Below are 18,384 nucleotides of genomic sequence, written 5' to 3' on the forward strand. Positions count from 1 at the left end.
TTAAAAAGAAAGTAACTACTAAAAAAAAAAATTTTTAAGTTATCCTCGCTTAGTAAATCCAGTTCACAGTCAACTAATTTTTTAAAATACTAATTAAAATTCATTTAAGCATCAAATGTATAACAACTTAAATTCTAAACTTTTTTGTACAATTTTAATGTTTATTTAGGCAAAAATACTATAAGGCATTCAGATATAACTAAACGAATATAAAAAATAACAAAACCGAACTACAGTGATACTACTCACAAAAATATGTTTAAACTAAAGATTAAAGCACACATTAAAGGCAATGTCAAATAAATATGAAGAAGGGTTGGTTTAATTTATGATTGGCAAGTTATACAAGATTGAAAATGGTAGTATTATTAATGTTACATAGTTTTATAAGATTGGTAATTTATTAGATTTATTAAATGTATTTATTAATTGCCAACATCTAATGCCTACTACTCACTTTCAAACAACTAAAATAAAATAAAAACTAAGCAAACTTTTAAAAGAAAATATAGGTTATATGAAAACATTGTCCGTGCTACAAACAGTCTTGGATTTAATTCTTGTAGAAATATTTTAAAGAATGTAAAAAAAGAACTAAAGCAATTTTAACTGGAACTCTCTGTACAAATTTACAAAACCCCTTTCTTCTTTATTTGTTTGTATTAAATTAGTTGCATTTTACCTCATTCTTAATAGCACCTAAAAATTGTTTTACACATGTTAATATTTTATAGTCATTTTTATAAAATTATAAAAAAATTTAATATGTTTAGAAAACCAAATATCTTCCACTAACCAGAATCTCCAACAGCGTTATGATCTTGTTGCATGGATGTTGACACTTCCTCGACCTCATTGTAGAGGAACTCGTCTCCCGATCCTCCTTCCTCATCTTCCCCAGATCCATAACTTGTAAGAGGTTTCGTTTCACTGGCCGAAAGATCGACCACCAGTGATTTACCATCTGAAAATAAATTAAATATTTGTTAACTAACAAAATATTTAGTTTTGTTCGAAAAAGTAAGAAGAGGTCAATTAACCATTTTCTTCTTCTTCATCTACTGACTCTTCCTCCACCTCCTCCTCTTTCTTGTCTTGGTCCTCCACCTTGTTCGACTCTTCATTATTATCAAGTTCTTTGATTTTCTCCTCATCTTGATTTACATCTTCCTTGCTCTCCACCACGAGGATTACAGTTTCCGTTGAATAATCTCCCATTTTGGAAGACTCTTTGTCTTCTTCTTCATCTTCATCTTGCTCTTCTTGATCGGAGAGTTCCTCAGTGTTTCGATCTTCCTCATCTCTAATGGAAGCTTGTGCCAACTTTTCCTAAAGCATTTAACATAAATGTAAAATTAATGAAAAAAAATAAATTACTTCTTAAAAAAATAAATTAAAAGATTTATATATATTTAACCTGGAAAGATTCATTAATATTATCCCCGAGTATACTTCCAACTGATGTGAAATTTTTAAAGTGAATTTGTTTCACATCACCCTCAAGACAATAAAACGAAAATTGTTGGTACAAAATATCAGCCAACTTGACAACAATTTTTTCGCCACAGTCAGCGAAAGATTGTCCGACAAATTCTTCCATCAGACACTTTTCAATTTCAGAGCGTAACTCTTTCACAAAATATTTTGAGATTTTGTTAAACATTGCTGCATCTATGAAACAAAAAAAAAAAAATTCTTACCCAAGTTAAGGTAAAAATGAACTTAAATTACAAAATTGCCATCATACAAATAAATCTTTGTAAAAAAACAAAAAAATAGCAAACTATACCTTTAAATTTTGAAGTTTTAAGATGAATATAGTCAATGTAATCCATCATTCTTTCCTGTGAGATCAGTTCCAACAAAGTTTTAACCATTCCTATAGCATTCTCCTCACTCAAGTGAAAATCAGGGGAGTTTAAAATGTGTTTGGTGACCATCTAAGAATAAAAAAGAGTCATTTAGTAAGCTGCTTTTAAATATCCATATTTAAAAAAAAATTATAGTCAGTTTTAGTGTTACCTTAGACATTATTCTTTTGACAAAGGTGTCCAAAAACTTGATATTATTCTTCTCATTTTGGGGCATCTTCTTTGTTGAAAATTTCTCGTTCGATTTTTTCCCTTTATCCCCACAAACAACCTCCTGAATTCTCCGGAGCAAAGAAGCATCGATTTTATCTTGTTCTTCCTTTTCGATCTCTCTAACTCTTTGAAGCGCCTCATCTAAGTGGAGGACGGTGCTTCCCAAATAATCTGTCTCAAACGGGTTTTCTTCTTCCTCATTAGCAACGCTGCTGAGTTCAAGTGGGGTTGATAGTTCAGTTCCGTTAGAGACATCCAGAGAATAATCACAGTACAAATGATGAGAATGGGATCCACCCATTTGACTTACAAATGGTATATCCTCTGGAAATTGGAAAAATAGTAATTATATAACTAGGATATACATATATATACACAACATTATTTTACCTGGTTTAGCACATACCTTGTTTTTTACTAAACACACCTACAAAATTTAAATCATACCTAACAATTTATTTTTTAAACAACAGTTTTACCTTCACTGTCATCAAGATCAGAAGCATCACATTCACTCGGGGTATTTTCTGTGAACATTTCTGAAGTTTCATCAAGGAAGCTTTGTCGTTTTTGTGGCGATAATTGCTCTTTAAAATATAATTTATTTTACCAAAAAAATGTTAGCAAAGAGCAATAGACACGACAACTTTGAAAATTGATACAAGAAATTAAATTTTTTTAACGCTTATTAACAAATATGGTATGGTAAACAAACTGTATAAGCTATATTTATACATTAATACATTCTTAACTACTAAATTACATGTATTTGTTTCTGTTTTCAATGAAAATATATATTATATAGGCTACCTTGTTTGATGTTGCTTGTTGATGGCTCATTTACAGAGTGTTGCAAAAAACCTCGTATTGTATCTCGCAACACATACAAGCAATGCTGCCTTAGATAATCACTGTTGAGCTGTTTCAACTCGTGAAAAAGTTCCATTAAAAAGTGAGGTCTGCTTTCGTTTTGGAAGATAAGACCGGCAGCTTGGGAGTAAATGTCTTCCCGTAATGATTCGAAAAGAGGGTCACATTTTCGTGGAGAGTCACCACTTTCGTTCACGATCTCATCAAAAAATGAATCACTTTGTTTGAGTTTCTACAAAAAAATCATAAATAAATATAATTTTAAAAATCATAAATAATAAGAGTCTTAAATAACTGGTTATTTGCAATTAGAAAAAAACTGATGGTCAAATATTCCATTTGCTATTTTTTTATTGACTGCTACTGTTTACCTTATTTTTAGGATCGGTAGGATGGGCCTCTGTAAATCTATCCTTAAGAAATGGAAAAGTGCTCATCAATGTGCTGTAACTCATTTTTGACTCAGACTCGCAAATAAACTCAAGATAAGCGGACAAGGTGATGCCCACGGAGTGCAACACTTCTTTGAGATTTCTCTGACTTATCATGTCCAAATATTCCTGATCTTCCTTGTTGTGGCACTCATAAAATAACTTCTTAATTTGAAGAAGTGGCATTTCTGCATCGGATGGAGGAAAAGCTCTTCTCAAATCTTTGTTGCTCACGACAGAGTAGGTGTATACCGGATACAAAAAACAATTGTTTTCGTTTTGAAAATTTTCAGATTCATCCAACAGATCAGTTTCTACGGTAACATCTAGTTTAGAGTCATCATTATCTTCGTTGTTTTTTTTCATTTCCTTTAACAAACTATCATCAGGTGAAAATGGGAAAGTATTTAGTTTAAGCTCAGCAAATTGTTTCTGAAGCATTCCGATGTGATTCTGGTAAACAGTTACCTGCTGTGTGCAACTGTCCAACTGATACTTAATAAAATCTGAAGATATTCCATATGAACAATCCAAGAATTCTGAATCCTGGTTTCGATTCATCGAGTTACGGAGCAAACTCCTGAGTGACTTTTGGTCAATAAGAAGACTTCTCAAAATGCCAATTGAGTTGTTGAGCTCACTGAGCATGTCATCCAAAACTGTGTAATTGTAGTGATCACTTCTTTCTGTTTCTGACAAAAAAGAAATCTGGGTGGAATCACTTAACAGTGTTTTCGAGCGACTTAAGCTGGGGCGATCTTCAGAGATTTGTAAATTTTCCAGGTCCCAGCTCATATTTGGACTTTGTAATTGCTCAGGAGTTTGCACAGGAGTCTTGACATGTCTTTCTACATTTCCAAATGATTCAGCATTATAACTTCCAGACAAATCCATGTGTGTGCTTCTGTCCACAAGATTAACTTGCGGCAAGGGAGACAAGAGAGCCATGGTTTGTTGATTTGTGTATTCAATGTTTTCATCATGACGTTTGCTTGTTTCTTGTAAAGAGTCGTTTTGATCAATCATATCATCAACCTCAGTAAGAAGAGTCGAAACCAATCCATGTAAGTCAGAAAGTTGATCATTCATTGAATCAATTTTGTCTTCAGTTTCAATTTTGTCATTCTGCTTTACGTTTTTTTTCTTATCATAATGCACCAGATTTGTTTTCTCTTTAGAATCCATGGCCATGTTTTCGAGCTGAGTAATTCTATGTTTTACTGATTGCAATATGTTGTATTTTTTACTTATTTCTTCTTCGGCGGTGAGACCGAGTTGCGAAAATTCACGTTGCGTGTTTAAAAGCATTCTTTGGCAATCTTGTAAATGCAAAAGTTGCTGATGTTGCTCTGATAAGCAATCCAACAGTTCCTGATTCTCTTTGTTTTCCATATTTATCTGCTTAATAATCTTTAAAATGCAAAAAAATAAAAAATTTACGTAAATAGTGTTTCGCAAAAATTAAATCACAAAATTTGAAAATTTTGTTTTGACGAGCAGTTTAACGGTAAAAAAGACCTTTGTATCCGTATTTATTATTTAATTACCTATTATAACATAATTTTATGTTTAAATATGTTAAAAAATAACTGTGATTACTTTTAAAATCAAAATAAAACTGACTTCATCGTCTTTCTTATTGCTAAGGACCACACGCGGGAAAGGAACTGCTCAACGGTTTTTCCTATTTATTCAACCATCTTAAATTAGGAAATTTATTTATCCTCAAACTTGCATTTATCATTTATACGCACAAGTAAATAGAGCTTAAACAACACAATTAATAAAACATAAAAAGTTAAGTTTGGATAATTTTAAGGGTATGCAGAGTGTTGATAAAAAGAAATAATTACATGTAAACAAAGTTTAAGACGCACGCTTAACTAAAACACACACACACACACATTGCGAATCATTATTTAATCAGCAATAATTATGTAAAGCTACAGCTAATCTAAAACAGATACATAATAATTTCTTTATTTTAAGTCCAAAAATTTATGATTTCCTTTTACAAGTTTCCCAAAAACAAGTTGCTGGCCTTGAGTTAAATCTTTGAACTTATACACACATTTTAAATGTTGATTATATGGACAATATCTTACAACATAACCGGTTCTAAAAAAAGCTTTAGATATTATAACCTGCATAAACAGCAAAGCCGATATTATTACTTGTATATTAAATTTATTGTTAAAAATATGAATCAGCGAGCCACAGTAGCCTATATGCTACTCAATCTACTTTAAAAAAAAAAAAACCTTTTTATCAAATTTACCTGATTAAAAGCTTATTATTATAGTTACCTAATAAGAACAAGTATGTCATGCTTATCTCCCAAAATATCCAACGGAATGTCATGAAATGGCATGGAGGAAGTAACTGTAGTCCATACATTGTCATCAATTTTTAAAAACTCCATTTGGATCGGTACTTGCTGACCATTAACTCCAGTTCCACCTATGCAAAAAAAAAGAAAGCAACTGTATCCTTAATGCCAGGTTATACTGAATTTTTACCACATAACATAGATAATAAAGTTTAAGAAGATAAAAGATTAGGCAATTAAAGCCCAACTTCAATAAAATATAATATAAAAAACTAACCTAAAACAAATATTGTCTCATCAAAAGAAGTAATCTGAAAGTTTGTTCTGGCACAATTCATCGGTGCAAGACTTTTTTCCACTTTAGTCTTCAGGTTAATGCTAGACACCAAATTTGTAACCTGCTCCGAATATCCTATATAAAAAACAAGAAAGTAATATTTAGAAAAAAATTAGTCTTGAACAATCAGTACTAAAAAAATTTAATGACAGGTGTAGGATAAGAACTTACTCTGTTGATTATTGTTTGGAATACTTTGTCCACCACAGCAGTAAATAGTATCTGTTTAAAAAAAATAAAGCATAACAATTTACCGTACGAAAAAATAACAATTTAGCGCACAATAATCATACCTTCGATACAACTTGCTTTCATGTTTGTTCTTACACTCATATTACAAAATTCGGCCCATGCATTGTCCATGTCATTTAGTTTATCAATGGGAGCCAATGAACGGTTCTCCCCAATGTTATTGTATGCCACACAAGAACCCTGAAGTTGAACATTGCTTCCAAATACATATAGTTCATCTTAAAAAATTATACAAAAAGTTTATTTTTATCATATTACAAAATTGGATTTAAAAAATAATTGGAAATTTAATTTCAAAACTGACCTTGATAGACTACAGCTAAGCATGTATACCGTTGTCGTGATAAATTTGGAAGCCAACTCCAATTTCCATCATATTTGGCAGCTCGAGTATTGTTTACTCCACAAAACACTAAAGCATTTTTGTATAAAACAACTTCACATTGTTGACAATTTTGTGGAACAATGTTATCAATCATCTAAAGAAAAATATATCTTTAAACAAGTAATAAAACTAAGATCTTTTTAAAACATTAAGTTACAATATTAATTAACATTTAAAAAAACTCAACACTACCTAAGAACTTAAAAAATAAATTATTAATTTTATAACCGTTGCACTTAGATTTTTTTCCGAATTAATATCTACAAATATAATATATTGTTTGTTATTTGGCACTGACACCAAACCCATCACATTTTCATCATTAAATAATGAAGTACTCCAATGTTCAATGACACCTGAAAAAGGGTATTAGAAAATATATTATATTATTATATTTTTTTGGAGGGAGAAAGAGATATTATTAAATTTTCTGGGGAAAGAGATTTCTAATCACTAAATCCTAAAGTAAAGTCAGTTACAAAAACACGATATAATTTAATGATTTAATAAAAACATTGTAATATTACAAATATTTCTTAATGACCTTAAAAGTCGATACTAAATCAAAAATTTTAATACTATCACTAATATGACTTGTACACACCAAACCCCTCTCTTCTTTCACAATCCCATCTTTCGTTTGGGTGAGAATGATGTTTAACAGCTTCAAATACAAGAGCTCTACACTGTTTGTTATCATCTATCATGTTCTATAATCAAAAAATTACTTAATATTTTTAATTTTTAACAGAATAGACCTAGCTTAATTTTCAACACAAAGGTTTGATATTCAAAATTGTTTATTAATTTTTTTGAATTGGTATACCTCTCCCATTATTGAAGTAACTAGAAAGTTTGAAGAAATGAATTTCAAACGAATATGTTGAAAAAGCTGATCAAGATGTTGAATTCTTGAATCCCTTGATTTGATCCAATTAATCATTACTTTATAGACATTTTCTTCAGATTGAGCCTTTTTAAAATCGTACAAAACTTTATTATTTAAAAATTTTTTTTTTATAAACCATTAACATACTCTTAAAACCATAAAAATTTATTTAAGCTAACAAATTTATTAATAGGCTAAGTTAAAAAAATTTTGTGTACCATTAGTTCGTTTGATGACATTAGCATGTCAATGTCCTCGAAAGGTAGATTGACAAAGTCATTTTGCTGTGAGACATTATCAAAATGTTCAATGATACATTTTGTTGTGGAATCAACCAGACTTTCAATTGAATATTGCCGAGCTATTTTTCTTAACTGAAGGCAATTTTTGGCAGATAGAATATCCACAAAAAATCTACTTATGGTATTAAGTAAATCTAAAATCAAACAAAGTACTGTAAACCTTTTTTCAGAACTATATCTTTTTTTATTGTTATAAAAAATGTTTAATCTAAATATTGTAATTTTAATAAAGTTTAATTTAATAATAAGCCAAAACAAACCCTCAATTTGCATCATGGAAGCGGCATGTAAATAGTCTCCAACATTATCAACAGACAGATTTATTTCCCCAGTATAAATAAAATTTATTACTTGAAGGAAAAATGCGGAGTCCAATTCTTTCAATGTCACCTTGTGCTCATACTTTTCCTTCATCTAAAGTTTATGAAGTCAGTGCATCCAAAAATACTTTTACACTTATATCAATGGCTTAAGTAATGAGATAGATAGATATTACACATTTACTTTTAATTATATATAATGGCTTACATTTGTTGTAAACATAGCTCGAAAAAATGAACTACTAGCTGATAAGATATCTTTGTTTGCAAAAAAATCCACCCCATCCACATTTATTACAATGTCACATGTTTCAGATTTTGATATGCGACTCCTTTAATAGAATCAAATCATTAAATAATTTTTTACGTTCGAAAATTATTTTTATTCAAAAATTAACATTACCTATTTAATTTGTCAAGAAGAATCTCAGCATAATTTTCAAACTTGTACAACTGATAATCACTAGCTTGGGGAGCCATTTTTTAACAAGATAGTCAGTAGAGTGCTTCCAATTAAACTATATTTTAAGCTATACTTGGTGATGACAGATATGGGCAAAACAACAGATACCAAAATACAAAATCAAGAAAATACCCTAAAGTCGTACAAAAATTTTTATTTAAACTACATGACTCATTTGTTTAAAGAACCTTTAATCAAATATTTGATCTTTCTAAAAAATGCAAGCTGTACCTGTTGGTGTATTTAGTAAACATAATAACCTATCAATATTTACCTACTTAATTTTAAATACCAACTAAAAGGTACTAAATTTTATTTTATAAATTAGTACAATGATAATAATTACAAGGTTTATTATAATAAAAGTGCTACTTTGATAATATGTTGATGCATTAAATCCTGGATTTAATATACTAAATATAAATGAATTATCTACTAAAAATATGATTCACTACTCACATTTTAATAAGTTTGTTATAAGAATAGTTATGCTTAAGTAATTGTCATTCTAATCATATTTAATAATTAGCACATAACAGCACAACTTATTTTTGAAGGAACATTATGTTTTTTTTACCCAAACCTAAATGAATCTACAAAAACCTACAATATTTCAAAATAGATAAAATATTAAAATTATGTTAACTACAGTATACACAGCTAAATATAAGAATAGTTGATAATATTATAACAAAATTAAAAGTTAAGTAAGTAAAAGCATAAAATTAATGATTCAAAAAAGCATTAGGAATAAATAACCATATTATTTTAACCCTAATAAGCTAAGATTTCCCTTTGCAAGTTTGCCAAAACCAAGATTTTGGGTTTGAGTTAAATTGTTAAACTGGTACACAATCTCCAATTGTTGACTTTGTGGGCAATATCGGAAAACATTACCATTTCTAAACAAACAAAATAAAGTTAAATTTGGATTAATAAAAAAAATTAACCATTAACATAAACGTACAAAACTGTGTTTATTGTGAACAATGTAATCCAATACTGTATTGCAATATTACGGCTTTTCTTTTATTATAAAATAATAGAAACTATGTCCTTGGTAGTTACCCCGTAAGAACAACTATGCCATGCTGGTCTCCCAAAATATCCAATGGTATATCACGAAGTGGAATGGGCGAAGTGATATTTGTCCATGCATTGTCACCTACTTTTAAAAACTCCATCGGAATGTGCACTTTCTGACCATTTACGCCAGTTCCACCTTAATAAAAAAATAACAGAAATTAGAACAAAAAATTTATTTTTAAATTTAACTTGAGCTTACAAAAGACTTACCTAGGACATAAATTTTTTTATCAAAAGCAGTAATAAGAAAGTTTGCTCTTGCACAATTCATTGGTGCAAGATTTTTTTCCACTTTGGTATCTAAATTAAAGCTTGAAACCAAATTTGATGCTTGCTCTAAAAATAAGAAAAAGTGTAAAATGTAGAAAATGATGGATTTTGCAATAAACTATAAAGCTTAATAAAAACCTAAAAATGGGTTTATTAATACAATTTTTTACGGAAAAGCTGGCGACTTGCAACCCCTCTGGTTAACCGCCATACTGCTTCTTCCATTACTCCTCCACAGCAGTGAATAGTTTCTAATTAAATAAACAATGAATTTTAACAAAATATAATAAAATTGATTTTAGTATTATAAGGTTTATACCTTCAATACAAATAGCTCTCATGTTCGCTCTTACATTTATATCACAATATTTAACCCATGCAGTATCTGTTGAGTTTAGCTTGAAAATAGAAGGGAAAAAATGTTGTTGGATATTTGTTCTACGCTGCATAGCCATTTTTTGTTCAAACACATAAAGCTCATCTTAAAAAATCAAGTAGTATTTATTTACTAAAAGCAAAAGTATTTTTGGCATAAAAATTTATATAAAAACTACCAGACTAAAAATATTTAATATTTACACCAACTTCAAAACCAACCTTGATACACAAAAGCTAAACAGACTGGTTGTTGTGTTAATAAATTTGGAAGCCAACTCCAATTTCCATCATATTTGGCAACATGAGTATCATTTACTCCACAAAACACTAGAGCATTTTTATATAAAACAACTTCACATTGTTGAATTTCTTGAGATGAAAAATTTTCAATCATCTAGATAAAATGTTGCATACTTTTGGACAATTTATATTTGAATTGGATTTTATTGCTTGTAAAAACTTACTGTACAATACAAATAAAAGCATTTTTATGAAGCATATTTAATAAAGTTAAGAACATTAAAAATCATTACAGGTATGGTGCAGCCACAAGATTTATTTTTATTTATATTAGCATTTCAGGTGTTATAAGTTTTATGTAGGTTCTGATTAAACTTCTACGACCTGCGTAGCTATATTCTTTTTTGTATCGACATCAACTAAGAACAATGAATTTGTGTTGGTTTTTGTTGGATCGTTCCAGCTGGTTGGTGCTGAAGCAAAAAAAATGGGGGTTGGTGCTGAAGCAATCCCTATTACAATTTGGTACTTACAAACACCTATGAAAAAAAAACACAAAAAGTTATATTCCATTAAAAAATAAAATTCTTAGAAATTTTTGGGCTTTTAAATTAAGTTTAGTTTTTGTGCCACAGAAAAACGTTAATTCCTACCAAACCCATCTCTTTTTTGACAATTCCATTCATCTTTGGGCCGAGAATGTTGCTTTAAAGCTTCAAAAACCAGAGCTCTGCACTGTTTATTGTCATCTATAATGTTCTACATTAAATGAAATATAAATTCAATTTAAATTAAATATCGTAATTTTTGACTTTAAATATAATTTTGAAATCAGTACTTTAACTTTTAAGCATATTAAATATTTTATTTCATACCTCCCCCATAATAGAATTAACAATAAAATCTGAAGAAATAAACTTTAAACAAATATTTTTAAAAAGTTGAAAAAGATGTTGAATTCTTGAATCGCATGATTTGATCCATTTAATCATCACAGTATAAACACTTTCCTCTGATTTAGCCTTAAGTAAGTTATACAAAATAATAAAATTAAAAAAAATTTTCGCAATAAACCAATAATTTAAACTTTTTTCAAAAAATTGTGCAAACCGTAAGATTATTTGATGACATCAGCATATTAATGTCCTTAAAAGACAGCTGCAAAAAATCTTTTTGCTGCGAGACATCATCAAAATGTTCACTTATACACTTTGTAGTAGAATCTACTAAACTCTTAATTGAATATTTCTGGGCCAATTTTCTTAACTGAAGGCAATTATTTGCAGAAAGATCATCAACAAAATACCTGCTTATGGTATTAAGCAAATCTAGAATTAAAATATATGTTAAAACATATTTTTATAAAACACCAAATTTTATTTCCTATTTTTGTTAAAATACATACATGTTACTATATCAAAGTAGCCTAATGTTTAACATTAGCTTAAAACAAACCATCAATTTGCATCATGGATGCAGCATGTAAACAATCACCAACATTATTAACAGATAATATTATTTCCCCGGTGTAAATAAAATCTATTACTTGGGAAAAAATCTCAGAGCTCAATTCTTTTAACGTTACTTTGTTTTCATATTTTTCTTTCATCTACAAAATATTGAGTTTAACACTTTAGTAATACAATTACACTAACACTAAAAAAGATGTTGTAATCTAAAACAATTCTGTCAGTTGAATAAATTTGGTAATATGTTTTTAAGTTGCATAAACAAGAAACTTAGCAAAACATACATAAATTTTAGGTTAAATTTTAAAGTTTTACATTACTAAAGTAATATAAATAGCTAACTTACATTTGTTGTAAACATTTTGCGAAAAAATGTACTGCTAGATGACAATATATCCTTGTTTGCAAAAAAATCTACACCTTCAACACTTAGTACAATGTCACATGTTTCAGACTTCGATATGCGACTCCTTTATAAAAATAATCAAATAAACTTATTCTTCCTTTTTTTAACTGTATATATATCACATTTTGACAAAATACAAAAAATCACAATGTCAGAATGTAAACCTGTTCAATTTGTCCAACACATTTTCAGCATAATTTTCAAACTTGTATAACTTTTTATCATTAGCTTGAGCACTCATTTCTAACTTAGTGTATCTGTGGTAAATTGCTTTTAATTTAACTTGTAGTTTTGCGCTGTTTTTACATACAGCTGTAACAAATAAAACCCTTTGCAAAAGCAGAAATACTAAAATCCACCAAAACGGGAATACCCTTATGTAAATTATTCTTTTCCCTTTTTTGTTTCTTTTTAACAATTATAAAAATATGTTTATCCTTAGTACTAAAACAGCAATTTTATGTTGGTTAGTAATAATACATTTTTTATGTTGGTTAGTAATAATAATTTTTTATGTTGGTTAGTAATAATAATACACTTTTGTTAAATAAATTAAAGATCACTTTTTGTAATAAAAATAATTTTGCAGTAATTAAGAACAATTTTGCTTACCAAAATGTTAGGACAACAACTCAAACAAATATTTACAAATCAAAAAATAATTTAAAAGTAAATATAAAGAATTAGTACATATTAGTTAAAACTTATGATATTCTAAAGTAACTAAAAATAAAAACAGTTGATAAAAAAAGCAATTAACAACACAAAATTATTGTTTGTGAACATTGGTAAACTTTCTTTTAATTTTGATAGTTGTCATATATAAAATTATATTATTTGAACCCTAGTGAGCTAAGATTTCCTTTTACAAATTTGCCAAAAACAAGTTGTTGGGCCGCAGTAAGAGCTTTGCACTCGTAAACACACTTAAATTGTTGATTAAATGGACAATATCTTACGATAAAACCCGTGCTAAACATATAAACATCGGTTAGTTATTGATTAATAAAAAAAATTTTAATATACTACTTATTTAAAACTAAATTATTACTTGTATATGATTCAAATATTCCTACTATCATTATACAATTATTAAATCCAATTTTGAATTTTTTGAATTCACCTAAAAAGAAACAAAATGTCATGTTGATCTCCCAACATATCCAATGGTATATCGCGAATTGGAATGGGTGAAGTGACTTTTGTCCAAACTTTGTCTATGCTGCCTTGTAATTCTAAAAACTCCATCTGACTGGTTGGTTGCTCACCACTAGCCCCAGTTCCACCTAAACAAATTAATAATTCGCAAAATTAACTTTTTTAACAATGTTTTATTAAAGTTTATAAAATAAAACAGTGAAAATAAATAAACAGTAAAAGCGAGTATTAATAACTAAAGGCATTTTTGTTTAAAACTATTTCTTACCTACAACAAAAATTTTCATTTCAAAAGAAGTAATAAGAAAGTTCATTCTTGCACAATTCATTGGAGTAAGATTCTTTTCCACTTTGGTATCTAAATTGAAGCTTGAAACCAAGTTTGATGCTTGCTCTAAATACATAAACAAACATACCAATTTAATAACGCAAATAAATAATAAAGCTGTAATAACTTTTAATACAAATTTATAGTAAATACTTACGATATTGGTTGGTGTTTGTAATAATTTGGCCTCCACAGCAGTAAATAGTATCTGTTAAAAAAAACAAAAAATTAAACTAATTCTTAAAGCAATTGATAATTTTTTTAATAAAAGGGGGTATACCTCCAATACAAACTGCCTTCATGTTTGGTCTGACATTATTTATATCACAATATTTCTCCCATGCAGTATCTGTGTCATTTAGTTTGTCAATAGTAGTTGTCGAATTTGGGATAGCTTGTCTTCCACCATATCGATTATATCCATACCCTTGATTTAATGGTTGAACAACACTTCCAAACACTAACAACTTACCTTAAAAATAGGTACTTTTTCACTTTATATTTGAATATTGTTATATAAAAAAGCATATTTGTTTTATATTAACCAAGTTCAACGACATGACATATTGAATTAAAGTAATAAAAATTAAATATGCAGTTTGACCTTAATGACATACTTATGAAATAAATTTTAAAGAACAATAAACATACTTTTATACACTATTGATAAACATGTATAGCGTTGTTTTAATAAATTAGGAAGAAAACTCCAAGTCGAATCATATTTAGAAACTTGAACACCATTACCTATTCCACATACCACAAGAGCATTTTTATACGAAACAACGTCACAGTGTTGACAATTTTGTGGATAAAAGTTAATATTCATCTGAAAAAAAAAAAACTTTTTGCAAATTATCTTGCATGCTATTGAGATTTTTAAAACTTATAAATAAATCCCTTTGACAGTTACTATTCTTTCTATAACATTAAACAATAACCTGTGTAGGTATAGCTTTTTCCTTTTTGACATTTATAAGATCAATTAGTTGATTGTTATTTGGTACTGACATCATTCCTATGACATTTTCATCATTAAATAATAAAGAATTTCCTTGCTCAACAAAACCTATAAAAAAAACTTTTTTTATAAGTAAATTTAAAAATACTGAGAACAACATCAATACTGTAAAGTCCATTAAAAAGTATATTTGTTAAACTATTTATTGTTCCTTCGTAATTGGTTTAGTGGTGTTCAAAAACATACTGAACCCCTTTCTTCTTTCACTGTTCCATTCATTTTTAGGGTGAGAGTGATGTTTAATAGCTTCAAAAACCAAGGCCCTGCACTGTTTGTTATCATCTACCATGTTCTATTATCAACCAAAATGTAAATTTAATATACTAATAAATATACAGGTTTTGTTTAGGTTATAATATTATTTTATACCTCTCCCATGATTGAAATCACAAGAAATTGGGATGGAATAAATTTTAAACGAATATGTTGAAAAAGTCGAGCAAGATGTTGAATTCTTGAGTCGTTAAATTTGATCCAATCGATCATTACATTATAAACGTTTTCTTCAGTTTTAGCCTTTAAAAAAATGATTCCATTACAAATTTAGCAATGCTAACATTTCATTGTTTAAATACAAAAATTCACTTATGAATACTTGGTATCAAGGGTAAAACAGAATAACATTAAACTAAAAGATAGTCAAAGTAAGATATGAGTATTAATAAAAATTGAATATAGTTTAATTAATAAAATTCAAAGATAGGTCTTTTTTAAAAATTTTAAAGGAATTTAATAAAATGTTGTGTACCATAAGATTATTTGATGACATAATTATGTCAATGTCCTCAAGCTCAAGTTCCACAAAACCTTTTTGTTGCGAAACATCATCGAAATGCTCAATGATACATTTTCTTGTTGCATCATCTAGACTTTTAATTGAATATTGTTGAGCCAGTTTTCTTAATTGAAGGCAATTTTTGGCCGATAGATCATCAACAAAAAACTTGCTTATAGTATTAAGCAAATCTAAAATAAAAAACTTTTCTAAATTAAAGCAAAACCTCAAAAAAAGCTTTTGTAAATAATGTATGTATATCAAATTTGTAGGTCTTTAAAATAAAACAATAACATTTTTAGTAGTGTGCAGGCAAATTACAACAAAAAAATGTTAGTAGCAACCTGTGGCCAAAGGTTAAAAAAACAAGCTGAATTATGGGCACTTATGTATTACTAAGAAAGTGAAAACTAAGTACAAGTCTAAATACAAACCCTCTATTTGCATCATGGAAGCTGCATGCAAATAATCTCCAACATTATCAGCAGACAATGATATTTCCCCAGTATAAATAAAATTTATTACTTGTTGAAATGTTTCAGAGCTCAATTCTTTTAACGCCACCTTGTCCTCATATTTTTCCTTCATCTAATAAATATAGAAAAAAATAGTGCAAATAATATTTTTAAATTAATATCAACAAATATATTTATCATAGACAAAAAACAATTATTTCGACTGTTATATATTAAACATTTCAAATATAGAAAAAAATAACAAAACAAAAAAATTACTTACATTTGTTGTAAGCATTGAACGAAAAAATGCACTACTAGCTGATAAGATATCTTTGTTTGCAAAAAAATCCACCCCATCCACACTTATTACAATGTCACATGTTTCAGATTTTGATATGCGACTCCTTTAATAAAATTACATCATTAGAAAATTTAAAAAAACTTTAAATCTAATCTTGTTTACATAGATCGTAAAAGAAAATATTATAAAACTACCTGTTTAACTTGTCCAACATATTTTCAGCATAATTGTCAAACTTGTACAACTTATTATCATTGGCTTGTGGAGCCATTTCTTGATGAATAAATCCAACAAATTGATTACAATTAAATGTTTAAGTTTTACTTAACAACAACAGATGTACACATCAACAGTTATAAAAATCTTGTATTACAGAAATACCCTAGTATCGAATACAATGTTCATTTAAGTATTATTACTTGCTTGTTGACAGAGCACAAATTAAATATTTGTTTCTCTTAACATTAAAAATTTGTACCTGCCTACCAATGGTAAACAAATATAATATCGTAAACTTTGCTGAAACAACAAACTACAGTCTATAAAATAGTACAAAAAATGATTTATAAAGTATAACATATACTCTTTTTTATGATTAATATATGATTTAGCAATAATTAATAAGCATTTTAATTGCCATTTTGTTAGTTATTTGGACAAATATACATACAAAACAATATTTAATAACTAAATGGCAGTTTCTTATTAGCAAAATGTTTTTTCTTGTATTTACAGTATTTTTGCTATACTTAATTGTTACAGCAGTAATATGCTAAAAATTAACATAATAATATTTAAAATAACCTTGCTCAACAAATTAAACATTTCAAAATACATTATGCCCTTACATTAAATTAAAATTATTTTAACTTAAAGAAATCATGACTTCCTTTTACGAGCTTGCCAAAAGAAAGCTGCTGACCATGAGCTAAATCTTTGCACTGATGAACACACTTTAATTGTTGAGTGGAAGGACAATATTTTGCAACATATCCAACTCTAAAAACATAGCTAATTAGCAACAGCATACATAAAAATATTTTTAAATTCTTGTTAAGTTTCCTATTACCAAAATAATTTTTCTTGTATTTACTGTATTTTTTGCTATACCTGGTTGTTACAGCAGTAATATGTTAAAAATTAATATAATAATATTTAAAATAACATTGTGTCAGAATGTAAACCTGTAAACCTGTTCACAATGTCAGAATGTAAACCTGTTCAACTTGTCCAACACATTTTCAGCATAATTTTCAAACTTGTATAACTTATTATTATTAGCTTGAGCACTCATTTCTAACTTAGTGTATCTGTGGTAAATTGCTTTTAATTTAACTTGAAGTTTTGCGCTGTTTTTACATACAGCTGTAACAAATAAAACCCTTTACAAAAGCAGAAATACTAAAATCCACCAAAACGGGAATACCCTTATGTAAATTATTCTTTTCCCTTTTTTGTTTGTTTTTAACAACTATAAAAATATGTTTATCCTTATTACTAGAACAGCAACTTTATGTTGGTTAGTAATAATACATATCACTCTTGTTAAAAAAATTAAAGATCACTTTTTGTAATAAAATAAAATTTTGCAGTGATTAAGAACAATTTTGCTTACCAAAATGTTAGGACAACAAATCAAACAAATATTTACAAATCAAAAAATAATTTAAAAGTAAATATAAAGAATTAGTACCTATTAGTTAAAACTTATGATATTCTAAAGTAACTAAAAATAAAAACAGTTGATAAAATAAGCAATTAAGGACACAAAATTAATATTCTGAACATTGGTAAAGTTACCTTTAATTTTGATAGTTGGCATACATAAAATT

At 28.1% G+C, this 18,384-nt stretch overlaps 5 protein-coding genes across 8 annotated transcripts; all 5 read right to left on the minus strand.

Moving 5' to 3' along the window:
- Positions 1-174: 174 nt before the first annotated feature.
- Positions 175-4,787, minus strand: LOC145755042 (uncharacterized). Its single transcript, XM_082571241.1, has 9 exons — positions 3,326-4,787; positions 2,895-3,186; positions 2,564-2,671; positions 2,023-2,408; positions 1,790-1,940; positions 1,418-1,671; positions 1,041-1,329; positions 797-964; positions 175-699 (listed from the first exon to the last, which is right to left on the minus strand). The coding sequence occupies exons 1-9, from the start codon at positions 4,775-4,777 to the stop codon at positions 668-670; spliced, it is 3,132 nt and encodes a 1,043-aa protein (XP_082427367.1). The 5' UTR covers positions 4,778-4,787; the 3' UTR covers positions 175-667.
- Positions 4,788-5,184: 397 nt separating this feature from the next.
- On the minus strand, positions 5,185-7,037 carry LOC145755495 (uncharacterized). The gene is made up of 7 exons (XM_082571732.1): positions 6,917-7,037; positions 6,608-6,782; positions 6,345-6,521; positions 6,223-6,273; positions 5,992-6,126; positions 5,692-5,845; positions 5,185-5,503 (listed from the first exon to the last, which is right to left on the minus strand). Exons 1-7 carry the CDS (start codon positions 6,995-6,997, stop codon positions 5,365-5,367), a joined length of 912 nt encoding a protein of 303 aa, XP_082427858.1. The 5' UTR covers positions 6,998-7,037; the 3' UTR covers positions 5,185-5,364.
- Positions 7,038-7,134: 97 nt separating this feature from the next.
- Positions 7,135-8,718, minus strand: LOC145755677 (kelch-like protein 17). Its single transcript, XM_082571930.1, has 7 exons — positions 8,603-8,718; positions 8,408-8,531; positions 8,140-8,293; positions 7,796-8,013; positions 7,515-7,661; positions 7,293-7,398; positions 7,135-7,148 (listed from the first exon to the last, which is right to left on the minus strand). The coding sequence occupies exons 1-7, from the start codon at positions 8,677-8,679 to the stop codon at positions 7,135-7,137; spliced, it is 840 nt and encodes a 279-aa protein (XP_082428056.1). The 5' UTR covers positions 8,680-8,718.
- A 43-nt stretch (positions 8,719-8,761) lies between these two features.
- LOC145754727 (uncharacterized) lies at positions 8,762-12,892 on the minus strand. Of its 2 annotated transcripts, XR_014284150.1 has the most exons (14): positions 12,676-12,892; positions 12,452-12,575; positions 12,092-12,245; positions 11,747-11,964; positions 11,512-11,658; positions 11,290-11,395; positions 11,021-11,175; positions 10,616-10,790; positions 10,338-10,499; positions 10,189-10,269; positions 9,959-10,084; positions 9,731-9,884; positions 9,122-9,564; positions 8,762-8,795 (listed from the first exon to the last, which is right to left on the minus strand). XR_014284150.1 is itself a non-coding variant. In XM_082570831.1 (13 exons), exons 1-13 carry the CDS (start codon positions 12,750-12,752, stop codon positions 9,426-9,428), a joined length of 1,818 nt encoding a protein of 605 aa, XP_082426957.1. In that variant the 5' UTR covers positions 12,753-12,892; the 3' UTR covers positions 9,017-9,425. The 2 variants fall into 2 exon arrangements, 1 of the variants encoding a protein (XP_082426957.1); XM_082570831.1 differs by lacking the exon at positions 8,762-8,795 and having other exon boundaries at positions 9,017-9,564.
- A 130-nt stretch (positions 12,893-13,022) lies between these two features.
- Positions 13,023-17,920, minus strand: LOC145754729 (uncharacterized). Of its 3 annotated transcripts, none has more exons than XM_082570834.1 (14): positions 17,770-17,920; positions 16,747-17,551; positions 16,532-16,655; positions 16,228-16,381; positions 15,767-15,984; positions 15,388-15,534; positions 15,205-15,310; positions 14,939-15,066; positions 14,649-14,826; positions 14,278-14,469; positions 14,155-14,205; positions 13,938-14,063; positions 13,635-13,797; positions 13,023-13,483 (listed from the first exon to the last, which is right to left on the minus strand). In XM_082570834.1, the coding sequence occupies exons 2-14, from the start codon at positions 16,821-16,823 to the stop codon at positions 13,345-13,347; spliced, it is 1,803 nt and encodes a 600-aa protein (XP_082426960.1). In that variant the 5' UTR covers positions 16,824-17,551; positions 17,770-17,920; the 3' UTR covers positions 13,023-13,344. The 3 variants fall into 3 exon arrangements, with proteins under 3 accessions (XP_082426960.1, XP_082426959.1, XP_082426958.1); XM_082570833.1 differs by having other exon boundaries at positions 17,745-17,920; XM_082570832.1 differs by having other exon boundaries at positions 17,737-17,920.
- Between the last annotated feature and the right edge of the window lie 464 nt (positions 17,921-18,384).

The sequence above is a fragment of the Corella eumyota genome, chromosome 6 (assembly GCF_963082875.1).
Source record: "Corella eumyota chromosome 6, kaCorEumy4.1, whole genome shotgun sequence".
NCBI lineage: Eukaryota > Metazoa > Chordata > Ascidiacea > Phlebobranchia > Corellidae > Corella > Corella eumyota.

Coding starts and splice junctions, on each gene's coding strand:
- LOC145755495 (XM_082571732.1), bottom strand. CDS start 6,997: ATGGGTTTGGTGTCAGTGCCAAATAACAAACAATATATTATATTTGTA. Junction 6,274..6,344: donor GAAAGCAAGTTGTATCGAAG/GTATGATTATTG, acceptor TTTTTTAAACAG/ATACTATTTACTGCTGTGGT. Junction 5,504..5,691: donor GACATACTTGTTCTTATTAG/GTAACTATAATA, acceptor AGCTTTTTTTAG/AACCGGTTATGTTGTAAGAT.
- LOC145754729 (XM_082570834.1), bottom strand. CDS start 16,823: ATGGCTCCACAAGCCAATGATAATAAGTTGTACAAGTTTGACAATTAT. Junction 16,382..16,531: donor GTTCAATGCTTACAACAAAT/GTAAGTAATTTT, acceptor TATATTTATTAG/ATGAAGGAAAAATATGAGGA. Junction 14,827..14,938: donor AAAAAGCTATACCTACACAG/GTTATTGTTTAA, acceptor TTTTTTTTTCAG/ATGAATATTAACTTTTATCC.
- LOC145755042 (XM_082571241.1), bottom strand. CDS start 4,777: ATGGAAAACAAAGAGAATCAGGAACTGTTGGATTGCTTATCAGAGCAA. Junction 2,409..2,563: donor TGATCTTGATGACAGTGAAG/GTAAAACTGTTG, acceptor TCCAATTTCCAG/AGGATATACCATTTGTAAGT. Junction 1,941..2,022: donor TCAAAAGAATAATGTCTAAG/GTAACACTAAAA, acceptor TTTTATTCTTAG/ATGGTCACCAAACACATTTT.
- LOC145754727 (XM_082570831.1), bottom strand. CDS start 12,752: ATGAGTGCTCAAGCTAATGATAAAAAGTTATACAAGTTTGAAAATTAT. Junction 10,791..11,020: donor AAAAGAATATAGCTACGCAG/GTCGTAGAAGTT, acceptor CATTTTATCTAG/ATGATTGAAAATTTTTCATC. Junction 9,885..9,958: donor TAAAAAAATTTATGTCCTAG/GTAAGTCTTTTG, acceptor TTTTTTATTAAG/GTGGAACTGGCGTAAATGGT.
- LOC145755677 (XM_082571930.1), bottom strand. CDS start 8,679: ATGGCTCCCCAAGCTAGTGATTATCAGTTGTACAAGTTTGAAAATTAT. Junction 8,532..8,602: donor CTTCTTGACAAATTAAATAG/GTAATGTTAATT, acceptor ATTCTATTAAAG/GAGTCGCATATCAAAATCTG. Junction 8,014..8,139: donor TTCCATGATGCAAATTGAGG/GTTTGTTTTGGC, acceptor GTTTGATTTTAG/ATTTACTTAATACCATAAGT.